The sequence below is a fragment of the Platalea leucorodia genome, assembly GCF_965183815.1.
Source record: "Platalea leucorodia genome assembly, chromosome: 6".
NCBI classification, from domain to species: domain Eukaryota; kingdom Metazoa; phylum Chordata; class Aves; order Pelecaniformes; family Threskiornithidae; genus Platalea; species Platalea leucorodia.
The window spans coordinates 57,141,840-57,164,455 of NC_138828.1; the positions used below are offsets into that span (position 1 = coordinate 57,141,840).

The 22,616-nt window shown below is 40.2% G+C and overlaps 1 protein-coding gene across 1 annotated transcript; it reads right to left on the bottom strand.

The window, feature by feature from the left end:
• Positions 1-3,452: 3,452 nt before the first annotated feature.
• On the bottom strand, positions 3,453-22,454 carry SPATA18 (spermatogenesis associated 18; the record flags this gene model as incomplete). Its single annotated transcript, XM_082315276.1, has 11 exons — positions 22,274-22,454; positions 19,881-19,986; positions 19,656-19,771; positions 18,023-18,141; positions 9,632-9,766; positions 8,706-8,943; positions 7,544-7,702; positions 6,820-6,995; positions 4,766-4,889; positions 4,346-4,414; positions 3,453-3,515 (listed from the first exon to the last, which is right to left on the bottom strand). The coding sequence occupies exons 1-11, from the start codon at positions 22,358-22,360 to the stop codon at positions 3,453-3,455; spliced, it is 1,392 nt and encodes a 463-aa protein (XP_082171402.1). The 5' UTR covers positions 22,361-22,454.
• Positions 22,455-22,616: the final 162 nt, after the last annotated feature.

The following is a 22,616-nucleotide window of genomic DNA, read 5'->3' on the forward strand; positions in this document are numbered from 1 at the left end:
AAATCCCTCACATGTGCTGTTCTATGTGAACACCTTGGCCCAAAGGTGGTGCTTTTTCACATCCCGTGCAGTCTCATTTCCATCAGTCCCTCTGTGAATAGTTTAAATTAGGTCAAAATCTAGCCTTCTTTTTCCTGGTATTAACACTTTAATCATCATAACTGTTCTATAACTATCTTGTAATAGAAACCTTACTGGCTATTTTTATTTGTCACCTATTAGAATTCCCCCTTACTGTTTCTGCTTTGCTGTATTTGCAAGTGTAGCATTATCCAGGCTTGTGATTTAGAGAAAAAAAAAGAAAATTAAAAAATCTTACTTAAGATTTTAAAAACTCATATTAAAATATCCAGCCATCAATTTCACATTCATGATCCATTCTTTCATAAGGTCTTAAAAGCAATTTCAGAAGTCCCTTTTTATAAGTTATTTTGCATTTGCTGGTTAATTCTATATAATCTTTATTGGTATGCATTCTCTCCACTGTAGATTTAATTGGCTATAAATAAGCTGCGCAAGCAGGCAAGCAGTACAAATAGTATATTCCTATAAGACTATGGGCTGCAGAGTACAATTGAGTAGAGTTAGGTTTGTTTAATTACTTAAGTATCAACTACGCTGTAGACAAAAAAAAAAAAAAAAAAAAAAAAAAAACCAAAACCACCCCAATCCTAGAGCTGCTTTCTCGCTACCAAAACAAGTCATTGGCTGTCATTTCATTAGTTTTCTCTTTTGCTTTGAGACTAACTAGCTCTCTAGGTACCTGCTGGGGGAGCGAGATGGTCCACCAAGCACTGAGAATTTGTCTTTTATGGCATCTTTAGATCTTTAGGAATACTAGCTCATAGTGGCATCACAGGTGTGTGCAAGTCTGGAACTACCCTGCCTCTCAGGCTTGTCAAGAAAAACATACTTTCTTGATGTAGTCTTAGTTTTCTTACAGTTGGTATGGAAACTTACTTCAACTCAAAATAATAACACAGAAATGTCTTGGCAATTACACGCAGAAGACAAATATACAATATCTAATTTTAAAAAACCTACCTCCCCTTGGTAATTACAAGGTTTCTCAAAATAATTTTTCTGCTCAAAACCATACTTGGGATATCTAATTATCTTCTGTTGCCACACAAGTTGCAGGTGCTCAGTTTTTCCAGAACTGTGGCCTTTTTAGCCATGAGATCAGTGCAGAAATATGCAGGTTTACTTCAAGCCCAGACCCCTAGCTGTGACCAACAATCAGGCTCTTAGAAGAGGAAACTTTGCTTTGCATTTTCTCTTGTGACTTTCTTAGATGACAAGAAAGTACACTACATAACATGCATGTGCCTTTGTGTCCCCTTAGTTCATTCAGAGTGGCTCTCTGAATGACACTCTATACGCAGGACCTCATTTTGCTCTCATTGGTTACTAATGAGCCTAATTCCAATGAAAATACATCTGTGTAACTAGAGTCACAGCTGATCCATGGCTCATGTGGACCAATGCTAAAGTCTGCCTGAACTCTGATCCTGTGCCAAAGAGCCTTGTGCCAAAGTCTTAAGCCACACAAGAAGAGAAAGAGCATGGATTTGTAAACCTGCATAAGATCCCTGGAAAGGGATCACAAAATTTGCTCCTCTAACTTAATTTTAATTACTAAATAGTTTCAGAACTAATAAAAATATTTTTGCTCATGTTATTACAGTAGTACTAATGAAATGTCATGTTTCAGGGCATAGGCTGATTAAAAGAGGAGGCAGAAAGGAATTTTTCCTCCTTCCGATTTTTTATATTCCAAAACTGTGGAGATGAATTTGGGGAAAGCACCACATACCTTTGAAGCATCAGGTATTGACTGGAATGAGACAGTGGAGTTGGTGAATTACACATCAGCTCCATTATGACAAATCCTATGTTTCTGTGTAAAAGCACAAGGCCCCACGCAGTCACTTGTGTGGCTTTTATTTAAGGCTGGCCCTACAGATGAGGTTCTGAGAGAAAGACAGTATCAGTTCTCTCGAAAATAAAAATGCTGATATTAAAATAAACATTTACAAGGGGAACAAATTATTTAAAGTGCCAGAATAAAATCTCTTCAGGTCTCTAATTTTTAAATTCAAAACTTAATAAACTCCCACAGTAAGAGATAACTGGACAGGTTTTTTTCACTGTGTTCACAAGAATTACTAATCTATCAGTCTGGTATGAAAGCCCATTAAAAGTGATACCAAACAGGCCACCTCAAGGAAATATTTCAAGCCTACAAATAGTCAGTGGCACACTTTCAAAATACTTTAAGTTCCAAACTACAGATTTTTATAATATTCATTTCTAAGTAACAATTAATTTAACAAGGACTATTACTGCCTTGCTGAAGCACACACCTGTGTTTTCATAAGTAAACCTCAATAAAGTCCTGGAGATTGCTGGAGTATTGGTAGTTTATGACTGTTCTGTGCAACTTTTGCATTGTAGTTAAAAAATTCAGTTTACCGCAAGGACGTATTTAAAAGGATTCTGTGTGAGACTGGCACATCCTAAGATTATTGCTGTTTTCTAAAATTGTAAATAAGCACCAATTAATGAAATTGTTTCCAAGTAACAGCTAACCTCAACACTCTGCAACATTCACCATTTAGGTTATATTAAACATCCTATCAAGATAAACTGCATCGTTTGGTATCTGTGGAAAATATTCTAGATGCAATAATTCTACCTTCATCTGCAGGATTACAGCATGGGTTCCTCAGTGCTCTGCAAATTTTGCCAAGCAAGTATGATCCTGTATTGCATGCACTTTTTTTTTTTTTTTTTAAATCAGAAGGGTTGAATTAGTTTCTAAAATTATAAATAAGCCTTCTATAATTTTAAAAACCACACTGAACACAAACTCCATTTGGAGTGACAATTGCCATTCACATTATTGCAAGATTTGAGGTATTCTTGAAGAGAAAAGGCACCAGTGAAGTTGTTGGATCCGGATGTACTGAATCACAGGAACATGTTCAGTTAACTTAACGTCCTGTTGAAGAAAAAAACCCACATTTCAGTACAACTATTTTCTTCTAAATCTCTAAATTGGCTTGGCTTCAAGATGGGCACACATTCGTACTGTTTGAAATCCCTCACTTCACCGTTGCCGCTTAGCTATGTCTTTGGATTTTGAAAGGCATGAAGCCAGCAGGTGTGCAGCTAACTGTCTCTCGTGTGGGGAAGAGAACAAGTTTTACTTACTATAGAACTGGCCACAATAAAGGTAACCATCAGAGTTGGTGGTCTGAGTAGAGCAAAAAACAAGCTCTCCAAGTCAGAAATTTCAGCCTTTTTCCACACACAGAAAAGAAAGGAGCTACCCACTTTAACAATAAGACTTGGACAAGTATTTCAGAGTCAAAGACCTTCAGCATATTATTTTGTCTCTTTGCTCAGTCGTTCAAGAGCTTAGTGTGAAATCCATGAGTCATTATGAACTAATACGCCCACTTACTTGGGCTTCCGCTCCTCAGTGGTGAAGGACTGCGGCTTCGAGACAACTGCAAGACAAACAGAAAAGGAAACTCAGGTGTGCTAAAGAACTGTACCCAAGAAAGGCACCTGGGAACCCCTCAACATTCAGAAAATTTGCATGTGTTACTCTACCAGTGCAGCTCTACTGCTACCAAGTCAAATTCAACAACTTCCTAATTTCTCTTCCACACTCTGCACACACACAAAAAAGTGAGTCTTACCCAAAACCTCTCACATTGCCAATATTCACATTTTAAGTTGAGGGCACCTACGTCAATTGAGGGCACCTACGTCAATTTAGTAAGATGGGCTAACAATTAGAAAAATACACAATTTTTACAGAAATAATGAATAATATTGTGTAACTATACCATATGCAGAACTCTGCTAAGGTTTCATATTTGTTATTAGCACCACCTTGGTTCTTCCCCTCCTGCCCACCCTACATTGATTTTCTGCTCCTGCGAGGCATTAGAGGGTAAATTTAGATCACTAATTCCAGAAGGCAGGGACCATGTGCTGTATATGTACTGCAAGATGACTAAAACACTTCCAGATGATGTGATTAGTCATTCAGAAGGGTACTGAAGCAAGGGAGAGTAGGGGGAAAGCATTCTGAGATCCACAGTTGATACTTCTGAGAGTTTAACTGTGATCTACTTCTCATACAGTATCTCCACTGATAATTACACCAGGCAATAACTATCTCTCAGTTCAGCTTCCCCTCATTCCAGATCCAGCAAAGGCATTTAATCCCAATGTTAAAATGTACATGTGGCACAGTAGCATCTTTAAAAGGTTGCCTACATTCTGAGTTTAAAATACTTGATGCTACAAGCATTCAGCTGGGGCTTACATGATGAGATAGAAGAGGACTGGTGCTACGGTTGCGGCTTCTGCTTCTACTTCTGCTTCTGTGAGACCACTACAAGAGAAGAGTTTGACAAACCTCTTTTGAGAGAGGGCATTTAATAAAGACAGACTTGGCAAGCAGACTTGCCATGCTGGAGACAAGGCTTGAGGACAGAGAGTAAACACAGTAAACTTTCTCCTTAGAACAGGCTCTGCCAGCAATCGTATATCTGCATAATGAATACATTAAGGCAAATGCATCTATTCATCCTAAATGCAGGATGAGGCACTAAAACTTAACAGATATTTGATATACACAATGCCAGCCACATAGGGAACAATCAATAATTTATCTTTATAAATTTTAAATTTGTGTTTAAATCCAATTACTTCCCTTCACATGTTTCTTAACAAAAGTACATACCAGCGCTCCTCTTTTTGTGACTGCCTCTCCCTTCACAATTACAACATCATTTTCCATCAGAGCAGGCCATACATGATAGGCCACCAAGGCAGCTGTGAAATCAGAGTCAAAACTACGATGGTACCTGTTGAAACACAGAGTACAAGAAACGCCTGCGTGTAAGTGCCAAAAGATAAATATGATTCTTCAAGTCATCAGTGCTGATGCAGAATACTAGTTACAGCTCATAAACATCTTTCTTGACAACATTCCATATCACAAAAAAAGTATTCTTTAAGTGAACCTGTAAAAGAAATGCATTTGTAAGACAGACTTAGCAGAATATGCTGTCTGCTGATACTGAGAGACACTCCAATAAAGTCATCTCACGCTTCAGAAGGCTACTAGACCATATTCTTGCATAAGCTCCACACATGCCAGGGTCCTTGGGTCCAGTGACAGAATAAATCTCCTGAGCAGCATTTTGGCAGGCATAATCATCCCATCTTCTTGAAATATCTTGCTAAAACAAGACCGCTATAAAGGATATTGCAGAAATACTCTATCTCAACTATAAAGTCACATCCTAGTATCTTATGAGACATCAGAGGCAATGTTATTAACAAGATCCTCAGATACTGATAATGAAACAGTGACTTTTTAGCTAAGAAAAATTATTTTGAAGGTCTGTATTAACATACCAGGTATATATAACCTCCTTACGTCTGCAATATTGGCTGAATAATACATGTCTGGTTTTGTGGATTCAAACACAGATACCAAATAACTGAAATAAAAAGCAGCAATGCATCTATACATTAGTAATGTATATACAATAGCAATTTATACAAAACAATGTTGTAAACAGAGGCATGAAGCTCTGCATGGAGGAAGGTATAGGGTACGATGAGGTTTGGCCAGCATCACACTTAACTAACAGCTGTTTTAATTTCTACAAATTTTGCTCCATCTCTGTGTACCACATATATGTGCCATGCATGGAAACATATATATGCCACATATTTATCTATATAGATGGATAGATGTGCGTATACGTCTCCTGCAGCAGCACATGTAAACACATTACACCTGTTTTCTGAAGGCCACACACGCCAAGTAGGTGGAGAAAGCATCCCAAGACTATACCATAGCATTGTTGCCTTCTTAAGCCAGCCAATAGCTTTGAGTATCAAATAGCTAACTGCCCAGTATTTGGACAGGATCATTAAGCAGTCATGTATGACTATGCACTCTCCTGTTGAAGGGCTGCTTTTATCTTCCCCGTTTCTCTCCTTGGCTTCTCAAGCTCTTCGCCATCTGTGTTCCATTCTATTTCAAATTATTATTAGAAAACTCCTTATTGGTGCAGCTTTTCCTGCTTTTAAGAGCTTTTTTTTTGGAGCTATCAATCGCATTAGTTTTCTTGAAGGCATGCAAGTGCCTTACAGTTCAATGCCAGCTAACAAAGCAGCCAGCCTATGCAAAAAAGAAAAACTATGTTATGGTGTACGTTTTTTAGACAAAATTTCCATTTTTAAAAGGCATTTTTCTTTTTGCTCAGCTCTAAACCAGAAGAGATGGGAGTGTAATAAGATCCATATGTTGTACAGCAGTCACAGCCTGGAGGTCACAGCACACATACTGATGATCCTGGTAGCAGGCACCAACTGCCAGATCTCAGTAAGCATGACTTTTACAAAATGGACCAGAAAGAAGGAACAAAGAAGCACACATTTTATAAACACTGGAGGCAGATAGAGACTAAACAGGGAAAGGAAAGTTGATAATTTTCCCCCTTGAAGGATAAATTAAATATGCTTTAGACTGAAGTTTATCCAGAAAATTGCTCTGCTGTTCATTAAAAAAGCTGTTAACACTGGTCTACATCCTGGCATTTATACACCATCATAAACCTTAAAGACATACCAAATTCACTACAGACCAGGAATATTTGCCCCAAATTAATGTTTAGCATCAGTCTTAAACCTTTATATTAATTAGGAAAGAAGTAGACTATACAACCTGATGGATTTTTTTTAATAATAAGAATCTGACTGAAAATAAAGAGTTCTTACTTGGTCTCACTGAAAAGCTCTCCATCAGTACCAAAGGCAATATCAAGAGGAGGAACGAGTGTCTGCATTGAAAAAGCCACACGGCACAACTCTCGGATCAAAGTGCTGATCACAATGAAATCAATTTCTGGTGGAAACGAAATCTTTGGGTTGATGTTCATGGAGCGAATTACTTCCTGAAAATAAACACAGTTGAGTCACTTGAGCTCACTTTTACTTGCAGGCAAGTATGGAAATCCCTCCTGAATATGCCTCTCAGCTTTCTACATTTAAAAATCGGTGTAAGAAGCTCCCAGCAATGTTGTCTTAGGCTATTTCAGAAAATATCAGCTTCAGAAAAAATGTGCTGTTATTTTAGAAATAAAGTATGAGCTACCTCATTGACATCAATCTTAGGAGGGAGACGCAGTTTTTCAATAGGGCACACAATTTAAGAAAAATATGAAATTTAGCTTACATTTGTTTGATTAAGACAGTTACACTGTATCTTGCCAAAAATATTATTCTGGCAGACAAGAGACATTCTAGTCACAGGCAAATAAAACAAGTGATTACTGGCCATACCACAATATTATTTTGGAAAATAAACTTCTACAAGACATAAAATCCATGCAATAAACGTTTTTCCTTCTTCAGGTTACAACGGGTTTCTAGTTTACACACTCCGAATTTATTAGCTACTGAAATGGATCGACACATCACTTCCCTGCTGCCCTTGACTTACATTGACACTGGCTTGAACATCATACAGATCCTCATGGCGAACTATATAATCCATGACAGTGTCTTCAAGTGACTCAGGCCCCGAGTGACCTAGAGACAGAGTCTCTCTTACACGTATTTTGAACTGCCTGTAGGCCATCTTTCCTGCATGAAAAGACTCCTGCAAACATAAAGAACCTCTAGTTAAATCCAGGAGACTGAGATTAATTTTTTGTCATTATCTGAGAGGATGAACTTAACCCAGTATCATCATTGTAAGTAGGAATATAAAACACTGTTGTAAAAGTGAAAGTTAAAAATAGTACTAATCTGGGAGGACTTCTCTGATTAAATCAAGTGTGATTTATTTGCAGAAGACAGGATTGAAAAGCTTCCCACCTAACCTTCTATTTATGTAGGATTCCATCACACATCCACGATCAATGGAATCACATTCAAAAATATCAAGAGCAGAATTCAGTAATAGCATTTTATGTGCCACAGCCTAACATGTCAGACAGGAGCACCTCTTGTCTGTTGGGAAGAAAGGTTGAATTGGAGAGTGATTGAATGACAGCTGTGGGGAAAAAAACTCAGTAAGTTAATTAAATGTGCTTGGGATCACACACATCAAGAGACGCACTGCCTCTCTGACACAGGTATGTACTACATCAAGTTTATAGAAAAGAATATTAAGTGCAGAAAAATGAAAACAAGTTTCTTCAGACTGAGCTCATAGTAAACATGAGGTAGCTAGGTAATTTCAAGGGACCCAATAAGACTAGAAAAATACTTAGCTACAGGCAAGAGGGAAGCATGATTTGGAAAGATTTTTAGCTTTCTAAAACATAGTATTCCCAAAAGAATTAATCTAAATGAGGCAGTGTTGTTTAGTGCAGGAATCATCTACCTTTCAGAGCCATTCAGTCTTCTTATGCACCCCTTTTAGCGCATGTACTGTAGATCACTGACCCTGTTCTCATGTTGGGACAGGACAGTCAGAAAAGGACATTGAGAGTTCAATGTAAAAGCATGAGGGAAAGAAAGGAAATGAAAAGGGAAAAAAGAGAAGGTTTCTTCTCAATACTTCACAGAAATGCTAATTTACACACAATTTAATCCAATCCAGCCATAATATTTTAGAAAACCCTTCTGGCCTGTAAAACAATTTTTTTTTTTCTTACCACCGCTGCAATGTATATTATCCTCTGCACCATCTCTGTGTCACTGATGTATGTCCTCAGAAGGGTCTCTGCATCCAAGCGTTCTTGAGCATAAATGTCACCAAAGCGAGCTACCAGGCAGGCACGACGCGAAGCATTTGTACGTCTGGCTCGGCCAGGTGAGCAGCTCCTCAGGGGAAGTGAACTAGGCGACTTGCTCTCACCATGCCTTGGGGAAGGAGAGCGGCTCCGTGCAAGCCTACGACAGACATGTAAAGAGGCATGAGGTCACTTCACCATCCTCAGATGCTTTTGCCCAGTGCACAGTTTTGTGTCAACTTAATTATTACCAGGGTAAGCCGAGATTTTGAGCCAACACAATTAAAGAAGTAAAGCTGCAGCTGGTTAGTCTAATATGAAGGCATTTGTGTCAATACATTTTATATGCTAGAGCCTAAACAATAAAATTAAAGCAATTCCTAAAGTGTGTACAGCCAAGCACTTTGTTCTGGGGAAACACACTTTTAACTGGTAATACTTTAGAGATTTGTTCCACTGTCGGTACCACTGAAGAGTTGTAAAGTCAAACAACTGAGAATATAACAACAAGTTCTGCCCTGTAATGGTACAGTATTCAAAGAGGACTTACAAAAAAAAAAAAAACAAACCAAAAAACCCGTAACCATCTCTTTTTATGCCATATACTTGCTCTCAATATATTTTGTAAAGCTAATCTCTTTGCTGTTTTTCCAGAAACGTAACATAGCTGCCTGAAATTAAAATATTTGGTCACTAGGAGAAATCAGTTAAAGAGTTTATGTTCCTTCATAACAAAGCACAAAAGCTTAGCTTTTGTTTATACTTCAATTTAAAATGAGGAGGGAATTCATGCTACCTAACATGAACAATTTCTCTGATTCAGTGACTTCTCTGAATAACACCTCTACCTGCTCTGGAGAACAGACTTTTGGGCATCCAGGATAGAAATCTCATCCCGCAGTATTTGAATCTGCTGCTCATAGTCATTCAGACGATCTAACTTCCTCAGGGCATCCTTCTCTTGGGCACGGGAAGTCTTCAGACTTAACCACACAGAATAAAGTCAGTCACAAGATGTCCTTCTACCAATGCAAACCATCAATTAACCCTCGTCATCAAACAAAAAGAACAGAAAAGGAGAAGAAATATTGAGCAAGCTCCTTATGCTGAAATATAGGGAAATCAAGAGTTTAAAAAATGCATACTCCAAAGCATACTCTTAATTAAACATTAAAATGTAAAAGTGCACTGTGGCAGGAGACTGGATACACTACACTTTATGTTACAGGAGAGATCACTGGTTAACATGTGGTGTCCTTGCACTAACTAGCTCAGATGATGAGGTCTAAGAAATAAACTGGTTTCTTTCTCATATTTAAGATGTTAACTAAAGCAGCTCAGTTTTCTTTCCTACAGTTTAAGACTCTAGGTATTTTCTTATATCAGGTCCTCAGATTCTTTTCTTTGCTGGAATATATTAGTCAGTCAAAGGATATCACCAATGATGTTCTTCAAGTAATGCCAAAAGTTAATGATTCCTCTCCTGCTCTCCCCAAGAGAAGCAGTGTTTCTTAAACATTGGCAGACAACCAGTTAAGCAAGTTTATCTTCCGTCCTTTACTCTTACTTGATGTTAGAAAGTATCCCAACATCCTTGCTTACCCTCCTAACACAGATGTTACTGTTGTTTTCCTCTTTCCAAAAGAAGGAGGGGAAAAAAAAAAAAAAAAAACACAAAAGATGTCTTCTATTCATTTTGGAGGCATTCAGTCTGTCCTTCCTTTTCTTTACTGAAGGACCCTGGTGAGATTTTTGAGGATCTGAACCAAGGAAAGCTCTAACACCTATCAATTGACAAGCTTCCTGCTCGGGCTTTAAGGAGCAGGCTGACTGAGAGGACCACAAGTAACAAGGCCAGCACATCACCTAAGAAGAAAGACTGTCCTTCTAACCTGGGTAGGAAAAGCTGCAGATACTATTACAATCCCATGGGAATCCTTAGCCAGCTCCTCCAGCAAGGACTTCTAGCAGAGTAGTAGTAAAACAGGGCTAAAGAATTTTAATATAGAGAACAACTGGGAAAGGAAAGTAGATTTGGGAAGATGAGTTCAAGAGAGAGAGAGTGGGGAAAATCATTATGTAAAAAAAAAAAAACAAAAAAACCAAAAACAAACAAACAAAAAAAAAACCACCAAAAAACAAAAAACAAACCCTACATAATACACAACACAGTAGTCAGGCTTTCCTTAAATTGCCACGATAGACAATGCAGACAGACAATGCAGTGTTAATAACTATCCAACAGAAAGGATAAATAAAAAGTAATCATTTCACTTCTGTATTATTTTATTTTTGTTATTTACCCCTATTCACACGAGGATTTTTCAGAAAGTTTTACAGCAATTTTTGATGGTCTTTATCTCATTGGTGTGAGATCCACAACGCTTCATCATGACCACAGATAATGATTACAAATACAAACAGATGCTTAATTATAGGTCTGCCTTTATCAGGAAAGAGAAAAAAAACAAACAAACAAACAAACAAAAAAAAACCAAACCAAAACAGGAGAGCACATGACAGACTGAAACCAGCAGAAATGCCTCCATCTTTCATTGTCACAAACACAAGAAAAGCCACCACTGAAAACGAATGTTTCTTTCTTTGTAAGAAAAACTAAATACCAAAAGGAAAAAAACAACTTTAAGGCAAACACATTTATGAATTACCAATGCTGACTTTTGTAAGCCTTAACACTAATCCTTTCCATGCTAATTAAATCTATGAAGTATTCAGAGTTTCCCCTGTTTTATTGTTCGTTCACTCTACTGCTAAAAAGTATTCTGAAATGAAGAGAGTATTATCATCTTTCTATTAAGGTTAAAGAAATGTAGATGCTACAAAAAAATATTGGGAACAAACAAGGCAAAATGTGGTTCTTAGAAAAATCAGAATAGTTTTTATAACCCACTTTTATTTTAAGGCTATAACTAGTATTTTAAACTCCACCATTTAATCATTTAAAAATAAAATAGACATCTTCAACCAGTTTCTCAGAAGAAAATACAACAGCCTTGAGAATTTGTATCAAGTATCTGCTTAATGCTGTTCAGATAAAGAAGCCCACTGCGACCCTCCAGTTTCAAACAATTCATTAACGATAAAGTCCCTCACAGTTCCCCCAGTCATTGGGCTAAGCCCGATTCATTCAGTCAGATTGCCTTGAAATTCAAGGCAAGAGCAACTCCACCTATGTAATTCTTGGCCAGATGCCTGTTTAACCTATTTTAAGAGCCCCCTGCACCAGTGACACTACAAGGCCTTGAGGTAACTGATTCAAGCTACCATATTGGCTATTGTGAATTACAATCATGTTTACCAAAACTTCTTCCTGCCAATCTCTATAACAGGTCCTCCGTACAGCAGATCAAGAAAGAAAAGTCCTCTTGACCTCATTTACTTCAAAGTGAGTCATCTGGCTTTAAGTTTGATTAGACCTTGGCACAAGTCTAAGCACCCTGGTAGTAAGTTTCCATTTATAATAGTACTAATAGGATTTTGTTCAGTCTGCATGTAACAACCATTTTTAGTACACTTTATTTTTGTCTTCCCCTGAAGAACTTCCAATTACTTTTAAATGTTGATCATTATTCATTTTTTAAAATTGTATTTTCCTTCATAATTCTGCAGCAAATAGCTAAATCCTGTTATAATCAATACCTTGATACAACAAAAGCTTATACTGGCTATAGAATTTACCTATACTGAGTTTAGACCACATTTGCTCTAACAGCCCAGGTGACCAAGATGTCTTGTAAAACATGTTTTGATTTAAGTATGCGAGACAGACAGACTATAGACAAGAGGAATGAGATCATCAGCTATTCCAAAAGTCTCAAAAAGCCAGTTTACAGACAAAGATGCAAAGGACACTCCTGGCAAACTGTTCCTTGTGTAAAAAAAAAAAATCCTTCCCTAAGTGTCACAGATCAGTCCTGACCTCATTTGCTCTACTTTTAGAAGGATTCTGGTTTTGACAGGCAGGTGAAGACTAGGCAAATCTGATTTCACCCAACTAAAAGGGTTCAAATTTTGAAACAATGATTCACAGAACATGAAAAATAGCACCTTTGCTTCAATCAAAAGTTCACCACCCAGACAGAAGATGCAAATGTAGAGTGCCAATGAAACTGAGAGCGAACATGAACCATAAGTATGTGGAGATTACGGAATTCCTGAATTCACAGGAAGAGAGGAATGTTTTATTCTTCTGTCAAATGGCAACATGAATTTCTGTCCAGTCTGCATTAAGACCTACACATGGGAATTGTGAGATGCTTTATTCCCTACTAATAGTTTTAGTTGGGAAGACAGCAGTCAGGTTATATCTAAGAATCAGGGAGTTATACGAACTACTTTCCCCCCAACAAACCAAAAAAGCCCATTTTATGGGAATATGAGTTCATACCCCAGGTAGCCATCCAAAAAATTAAAATCCAAAGCGATCAACACTTGCAAGGAGAAGTCCATGGATGAAATCTGACAATTAACATTATTCTAGAAGCAATGATAAACATCTAGAGATGAACAAGTGATATTCAACTTGATATTGGAAGTGGAAACTCTAATGGCCTGAAGTTTATTTGTTTGCTTATCTGTATCAGGAGTATCTCATCCTCTTGCCCTAAAAGGAAAGATAAACTTATGGACAGTTATACCCTTTCCTGCAGTGTAGGCAGCAAAGTCAAGTTTCGTCCATTTTTAAGAGCAACAATGTTATTTAACTGAAAGGCTGCAAGCATTTATTTAACAAGTATGACTATATTTCTGTTGTTGAAATGTCAGTTATTACAAGAATTCACATGCTGTTGAAATTAATTTCAACTACCTTTGTATTCTTTTCTGATAATATAACACACACAAACACAAAAAAAAAAAGAAAAAAAGAAACAAAGAGACGTGGGCAACATTTCATAACAGTGAAGAATTATTACTACTTCTGAAACCGCCTGTACATCAAGCCACAAAAGGAAATTAGTTTCAAGGACCCCTGTATTGAAATGGAAAAGTAGGTCCCCCAGCTGCACCCTTACTGGTCCAGGTTAAATTCCCAGACGTGACCAACACACTTAGAAACTCAAAAACCATTTTTAAACCAGAGATGTCGGCATTACCAATAGCCATTACTTCTGTGCAGACAGGCAAAAGGATTTGGCAAAAATGGTCTAAAAGAAAAAGCCATATAAAGAACTTTATCTTAAGACAGAAAGGCTGAAGTGTCTTTTATTTAACACACGCACTACTTCCAAGAGCATCATAGTAAATTGCAAACAACAGTTTCCAGTTATATTCAGAATATGGTTCTCTCCCACTTAACTCCATCTACAAGATTCAAATGTTATCAAGCCAGTACTTTCAAAGTAATCCTTCCTCTACCCTAAAGAAAAAAGGATAGAAGTTCAGCCATAAACATTCTTCTCACATGGATCTCCTTATGCTAATTCTCTCTCTATAACACCAAGAAACAAAGCTACAAGATGTTAAGGAGCTAGACCTGGTTTTTGCTGTAGCATAGGACAGTGTAGAACAAACAGAACCTGCTCAGGTAAATGACAGACTGTGTCTCTGCATGCTGACTTTCTGCCACAAATACCCCAAGATCAAATTTTTCCTTACGCTGCTTTTAGCTGAACAATTTCATCTTCTGCTGCCAAAAGAGTAGTGGCTGATTTGGTCTTTGTGTCTTCAAGAGCCAACTGGGTTTTTGCCAGACTGCAAGAAAAATTAATAACCTTCATGGTAAAGGCAGAGATTCTACCAGAACATTTAATATGACAAACTGACTGTTTAAGCAGACCAAGTCCATACCAACTTAACATATAAAAACAATCGCAGTGGGCTTTGTGTGGACGATCAGCACACAAATAGCTTATAAAAAGTCATATCTGACTATGGAATAACAGAATTATTTTGCTACAACCCATTATTTTCATTAAGACTCAATTCCAGTTTCTCCATCAATTTCAACAATTTACAGCATTCAGAATGACTTCACCATCCATAGATAGGGTATCTTGGGACATGAATTCTCTTTCTCTTGCACCTGTCCCCTGCCTGCCAATAACTACACGATCATGACTCCGTACTGCATCACCTTGAAAGCATCAGTTGTGAAACTGTCACGCATGACTTCATCTCTGCTTGAATTACCTCCTCCCAACCCTCCACTTTCCAGACTTCTACCTTTGCAAACCACTGCCAACACCTCTCTGACCTGACTGCACAGAGGAATGCCACTCACAAAACTTTACAAAAGCTTTACCACCGATTTCCCACTTCTTGCAGGAGCTAGCCCAAAATGACTTTTTCTTGTATTGCAAACTGCCACACACTCACTCCAATCTGTATTAGTGAATAACTTTCCTTGCGCTTCTCACCTTGACCATCCAACACTTTTCTCCAGCTCATCAAATAATCTCTTTCCATCCACACAGGAGCATAGGATGAAATGCCTCACCCGTAAACCAACCTTCATATATACCTGAACCACAGAATGGCTGAGGTTGGAAGGGACCTCTGGAGGTGATCTAGTCCCACCCCCCCTGCTCAAGCAGCACCACTTAGAGCCAGTTGCCCAGGACCATGTCCAGACAGCTTTTGAGTATCTCCAAGGATGGAGACTCCTCAACCTCCCTAGGCAACCTGTTCAGTGCTCAGTCACCCTCACAGTAAAAAAGTGTTTCCTGATGTTCAGGGGGAACCTCCTGTGTTTCAGTTTGTGCCCACTGCTTCTGATCCTGTCACTGGGCACCACTGGAAATAGCCTGATTCTGTCTTCTTTACACCCTCCCTTCAGGTTTACACATAAATAAGGTCCACCAATCTCCCATAACTCTTCTCTATAGGCAGAAATAGCAACAGAAAACAACTCCTTTGCTTATTAAACCTTCCAGGCTGGAATTATTTTGCAAGATTACCTAATTCTGGCAAACAAGTTGAAATGCCAAGAACAAAAAAAAAAACAACTCTCTCTTCTTCCAGATATTGTGGGGTCCTTCTCTGTCCCACCTTGTCACTTTTGATATTTAATGCATACTGCAGGATCACAAGATTTTTTTGTCCTCTTATCTTCTTTTCAAGGGGATGCACTGATCTTTACCTCAGAGTTGACTGAGAGACTTTTTTGATAGTGAAAAATTAGAATGCCTGCATTCATCCAAGATGAGACATAACAGATACTAATATGCATTGGTGAATAAGGGAAGAGCAACTGATGTCATCTCCCTTGTCTTCTGTGAGGCCTTTGACATGGTCCCACACAACATCCTTGTCTCTAAATTGGAGAGATATGGATTTGATGGATGGACTAATTGACAGAAAAGGAATTGGCTGGATGGCCATACCCAAAGAGTTGCAGTCAATAACTCAACATCCAAATGGAGATCAGTGACAAGCGGTGTCCCTCAGGGGTCTGTGTTGGGACTGGTACTGTTCAACATCTTTATTGACGACATTGACAGTAGGATTGAGTGCACCCTCAGCAAATTTCTGGATGACACCAAGCTGAGTTGTGCAGTTCATACTCTTGAGAGAATGGATGCCATCCAGAGCGACCTTGACAGGCTTGAGGAGTGGGCACATGTGAATCTCATGAAGTTCAACAAGGCCAAGTGCAAGGTGATGCACCTGGGTCAGGGCAGTCACCAGTATCAGTACAGACTGGGGCAAAAAATGGATTAAGAGCAGCCCTGTGGAGAAGGACTTGGAGAGAGTGGTAGATGAGAACCTAGAAATGAGCTGGCAATGTGCATTTGCAGCCCAAAAAGCCAACCATATCCTGGGCTGCATAAAAAGAAGCATGGCCAGCCGGTCAAGGGAGGTCATTCTCCACCTCTACTCCCCTTTCATGACACCCTATCTGGACTACTGCATCCAGTTCTGGGGTGCCCAGTACAAGACAGACATGGACCTGTTAGAGTAGGTCCGGAGGAGGGCCACAAATGATCAGAGGGTTGGAACACCTATCCTATGAAGAAAGGCTGAGAGAGTTGGGATTCTATAGCTTGGAGAAGAAAAGGCTTCAAGGAGACCTTATTGCAGCCTTTCAGTACTTAAAGGGGGCTTATAAAAAAACATAGAGAGAGACTTTACTTTTTAACCCTGTCCTAGTGATAGGGGAAGGGGTAATGGTTTTAAACTAAAAGACAGAAGATTTAGATTGGATATAAGGAACAAATTATTTACAATGAGGGTGGTGAGACACTGAAACAGGCTGCCTAGAAAAGCTGTGCATGCCCCATCATTGGAAGTGTTCAGTGTCCCGTTGGACAGGGCTTTGAGCAACCTGATCTCATGAAAGATGTCCCTGCTCACGGTAGGGGGTTCGACTAGATGATCTTTGACAGTTCCTTCCAACCCAAACCATTCTGTGATTCTACAGTTCTACGAAAGCGGGAGATATCTGCAAGATGAGGATACAGGATGAAATATTCTATTGAACCTCTTTCTTCTAATCTAGCTAACAGAGTCTGCAGTTCTGAGAACTTGATATTCTTGGAATCACTTAGTAAGAGCATTAAATTATATCACTTATTGTACTGACCCTAGGGCTGTGAACATTCAATGTTCTCATGCTAAGAGGACGCATGAGAAACCGTCTGTCACTTGGAGCTACCTCTGAAATGGCCCTGAAAGTGGCACTAACTACACAAACTTGTTTCTGAAGCAATTAAGTCATTTTGAGACTACAGTGCTCCACAAAATGTGTTTTATGCAACTGCACAAAAACTGTTCAGTCCTAGTCACTTATTTGAAAATCTGTCTCTTTCTTCCTCCATCCTGTCACAGTGGGTTTTGATCTTCTTAGATGTTCACATACCAATTACATACCGTAACTAACTGTGACATGTTGTAGGTCTTCAATAAGTGTTGCACTATAGCTACTCAATTGATTTTTATCAAGGTTTGCTCAGCATGCAACAGTTCATTGACTATAATTCCACTGGGATGGTCATGTACTATACAAAACCCTTTTGTCTAGAATACTGGCATGTTTTCCAGCTCCTCTGCCAGCATCAAAACCTATGAAGTCATTTATGAATGAGGGTATGACTGTATCATTTGTACCCCACTTTGGACACACACAGACAATCCAGAGCCTAGATGTGCTTTGAAGCTCTGATTTTAAGACAGAAATGAAACATTTTACAAATCTCCATCGGTATTTAGACGTCAAGAGAAATATATGGCTTGCTGAAGAACAAAAAACAAACAAAAAGAATCACAGTTAATTCCCCTACTCTTGTTGCACATGGTTGAGCTGTAGACGAGTTGAAGTCAGTTCTTCCTGCAGCTCTTGCAGTTGAAAAGTCTGATTGCTGGCTAGCTCTCTCAGCTGCCTCTCTTTCTCGATTGAATCCTACAACAAAACACAAAATCACACTGCTTCAATGTTCTACCTTACAGAATCCTTCAGCAACATAGTATAGCATTATTAGCAGATGTATTTCTAAACATTTCAGTAAAGACCATTTCTAAAGTAACTGAAAACAAAAGCAATTGCATACCTCCTAGACACATAAGCAATACCTTCCAGGCACACAAAACAAAGACTAAATTATATTAGGAAAAATATTCACTTCATTTACACCTCATGACAGAGAATATGGAAGGTCTGCATGTGCAGATTTACTACCTTTATACACATTATCCGAACAAAGTGTTCTTGCAGATGTGTTGCACAGGTTTTTTTCCAGTCAGTCATCTTCTGACTGACTATATCACCAACTCAAGTAAAAGTTTTGGGAATTCATGTACACAAAATAGCAGAAAAAGTTTTTAGAACAGAGGAGGCAACTACTGTCATTCCAGAAAGCACACTACAACACATGCAGCTCTGTCTTTAACAACCTGTAGATTTGCCTGATACTACCAGAATTAAATAAGTAACTGTGCAGCAGGCCTTTCTTTAAATTTTGAATGTCACATGCAGTGGCAAATCCGTAACTGGTGTACTATCATTTAATAACATCATTATTTTACATTCTGGGGCTTTTTGGCAAAACCCTCCTCCTGCAATACACTAGAATCTGACTCTTAAGGAATATCACTTTTCATTTGGCCTTATTTTAATTGTGAAAAATTTTGACAGAAGATGTATAAAAATGAGAAGTCAGAGAACATGGAAACATCACTGTCAAATCTCAAGATCTTCAATATTTTCCCCTAGTCAGCATCAACGAATGCTCTTATTTTCTTTCAAAGCACAAAGCCACAGCAGATCTCTCTTTCCTGCCAAACTGTTAGTAGTACAACCCCTTCAGTAAATATCAAATACATATTAACTCCAAAACTCAAGTCAAGCGCGCGATGGTATAATGATGGACATGAGCACTTTTTTTTCCCCTTCTGGAGATATTATAATGCTCAGATACAAAACAAAGATTTTTTTTCTTCAAAAAAATAAATGGAACTCACAGATAAATGCATGGAGTTTATACACACTTTCAGCTTACGTATGTTTTTTCACACAGTATTAGGTTTTTACTAGTAAAGATATGGCATAAATACTTCCATGATATCTTTGCAAATGTAAATGTAGTATAATTCTTTACCTAGAAAAGGAAAGCAGCACAAGAAGATAGCTTCTCTTACAAAGCAAACTCCTCCATATTGTCACTCATTGCTGTGAAACAGCTTAAGCCCTAGAAGGCCAAAACTAACTTCAATGACCTCTTTGATTTCCCTTTCAAAGGAAACACAAGATGAGACAGAGAAATAGCACAGTTGTCTCCATAGTTGTCTCCATGAGCAACTAGGGACATATTTCATTAAGCAAAATCAGGGAGGGAAGCTATTATTAACAGAAAGTCATTAAAGCTCTCCTGCAGGTATAAATTCACATCGTTCTTTCCCTTAAAGTTTCCTACATACCTGAGTGAGAGAGAGGTTGGTTTCAAAGAGCCTTCCTGAAGCAGCACAGGAAAAACAAGTCCCTAGCCATGGCAGGAGACGAGTTTTTATTGTTTCCACACCTGCATAATGCCCACCTAAGAAAATATACATTAAGAAATTGTGAGAACACTTACAGAAAGAGCCAGAGTTTGAAAAGATGACACATGTAAAATGTGTTAGTAATAAGACATGGCACTGATTTACCTTCTTGAGATGTTTCATTGAGGATTGTGAAGAGCTGCCCTTGAATCTCAGAGTTCAATTCTATTATTTCACAGCACCGGTTCAGATTCTGATCACAGGAATTAACCTGTAAATTAATGTGTATTAATAGATCTGCCTGGGTTTTCTTATTTAAAATGATTCCTGTTATGATCATGACTTTTTTTTTTCCCCTATAACTACATCTTCACAACCTTTTCTTACTGCATCCGCTAGAATACTCATCTTTAAAAGGTTCACATTGTTAATAGGTAAACAAACAAGACATCAGGACTTCTATCACCCAGTTAATTCACTACTTGAGAAAACTTACTCCTTTCCCCATTCATAAAGAAGATGCAACCACAAATATCTCTAAAAGAAGAATCATAATAATTGTGGATCTGTGTTAAAATCCTTCAACACAGAGTTTTTAAAATAGTAAGATAGGAGATTGTTGGATGAAAAAACGTATCAGTCCAAAATCTGATTTTCTGTATCGGCTGAAATAATAAATATAAGGCTATTATCTTGCTTTGTCAACAGCCACATGAGGCCTCCATGCAATTTCATCTGATTTTTAAGAGTTACCAATGGAAACAAATAATACTGAAGAGTGGGCAAAATCCAGCATTATGCCTAGGAAACAACGGAACAGCAAAACACACCACTTTCAGCAAATGCAATTCTGAAAAGGAGCTGATGGGGTTAATCTGTCCAGGATGCTACTGCACCTGCCTGAAAAACACATACTTTGTAACTGTTTCCTTAATCTTTATCGGTAACCTGTGTATCATCTTCAACCTAGATCACCCTCTAGGTCTTCAGCCTTTAATGGCTCCATATGGTCTTTACAACCTTCCAAAACAGCTAAGACTCCCACCTGTGCCCCTGTCAGCTTGCATTTTGATTGCTGCAACTCTGGCCTGAAGGAGCACAGTCTCACGCCTCTAACCTCCACCAGAACACCAGTTTTGCAGTGGTGCATTTTTCCAGCTCATTACGCTGACATAACACCCATGGTGCTTCCATCTGCCAGTTCCTCCTTTGCCGCAACGGCAGCCTGAAGCTACTCATCTTCATTTCCCAAGACCTCGCAGACTACCCTTACCTCACTTATTATGGAGAGCTCAGCTCCCGCTATTGCTCAGCTCCCCCCCCGAGGTCTACCTCCACCACCCATTCAGAAGATTTTAAAATGAGTGCCTCTGTTCTTCCTCCTCTGGTGTCCTGCACTCTGCGGTAGCTTTACGAGCTACCCTCAAACTCCTCCTTAAAACCATCCTTTGCCATGAATCCTGCAGAGAGTTTGACTGGCCATTAATACGCTGTAACTCCTACAGATCGTGAAGTACAAAAAGGAGCCGGCTTCCCCTGAAAAGGCTGCGTCTCTGCTCAGCACCTTTCCTCCATAGCACACTGTAGATGCTTACAGGCTCACGACCAAATCAACTATCAGTGTCCTGAAGCTAATGAAACCTGGGGACACAGGAGTGACAACCCTGCCAAGACTCCTTCTGCTGAGAAAATTTCCAGTTTTCAAATCTCAGTTCCCTTCATCTCTTCTTTCCCTAAATTTTACACCTTCTCTCCTGCTTCCACTGTTTTGCCTCCTCAATCTCCTGTTATCTCGTCCTCCTCCGTGCATCCCATTACTTCCATCTCCAGCCTTCTCCTCACCCATACCTGAAACTCTTTGCTCACGCCTGCTCCCCCCCTTCCAAAGGCCTCCGGCAGCCGTGCTGCCTTGCAGCAGCCTCTCAGCTCTAACAGGTTTCCCACCCAGAAGAGCCAGCAAGCCGGACGGCCCCCTTCTCACTTTCAACACCCTTTTTCCTCACATTTTCTTGACTCTTCCCAGGCCACGGGCGATTCCTTCTGAGCGCACCCTCACCCGCGCTCCTTCCACCTGCTGGTCTTTTACCACAAAACTCTTTTCTGATCCAGATTCAGTCATTACAGCGCAAATATCACTTTTAACCTCCAGTCCTCGCTTTCGGTGAGCCTTGTCACAGGCAAAAAAAGAGAACAGCCGAAGCTGCGAGTGCTACAGGCACCAGGTGTTAAACCGGCGATACCCGGTGCGTGTGCGGGCCACCGTCCCACACCGGCCTCCCCAACCCAGGCGGCGGCCGCTCCCCGCTCCCCGGACGGCCGGCTGCCGGCTCCGGCGCCTCCGGGCGAAGGGCAGCGGCGGCGCCCGGAGGCGGTGGGGGCCGCCCCCGCTCCGCGTCCCGCCGTCACCGCGGAAACGGCCGCACGGCCCGGGCACCGCGGCAACGCCGCCGCGGCCGGCGGCCTCCCGCCCCCTGAGGGCCGGCGGGGTGAGGCGGGCCGCCCTCCGCGCAGCCCCCAGCCGACGCGGATCCCCCCCGCCGCTGGCGGCCGCGGCCCACCTCGTAGTCCCGGTACCAGCTCTCCAGCTTCTCCTGCAGCACCCGGCCGCTCTCCGCGCCGATCAGCCTCCTCAAGCCGTCGGCCATGGCCGGCTGTCAGCTCGCTCCCGGGGTCGGGATGGGCTGCGCTGGTTCCCCCGGGAGCCCGCCGCGGGCGGGCGGCGCGGCGGGGAAGATGGTACCGCCGGCCCGGGCCCGCTGCTCTGGGCGGCGCCGCGTTCGCGCCGCCTTTATAGCCGCGATTGTAACGTGGGCCGGCCCGGCGCGGCGGCGGGTGCCACGGCGACGCGGGCAGGGCTCGCCTCGGTTGTGGTAACGCGGCGGCCGCCCTCCGGCTGCCCGC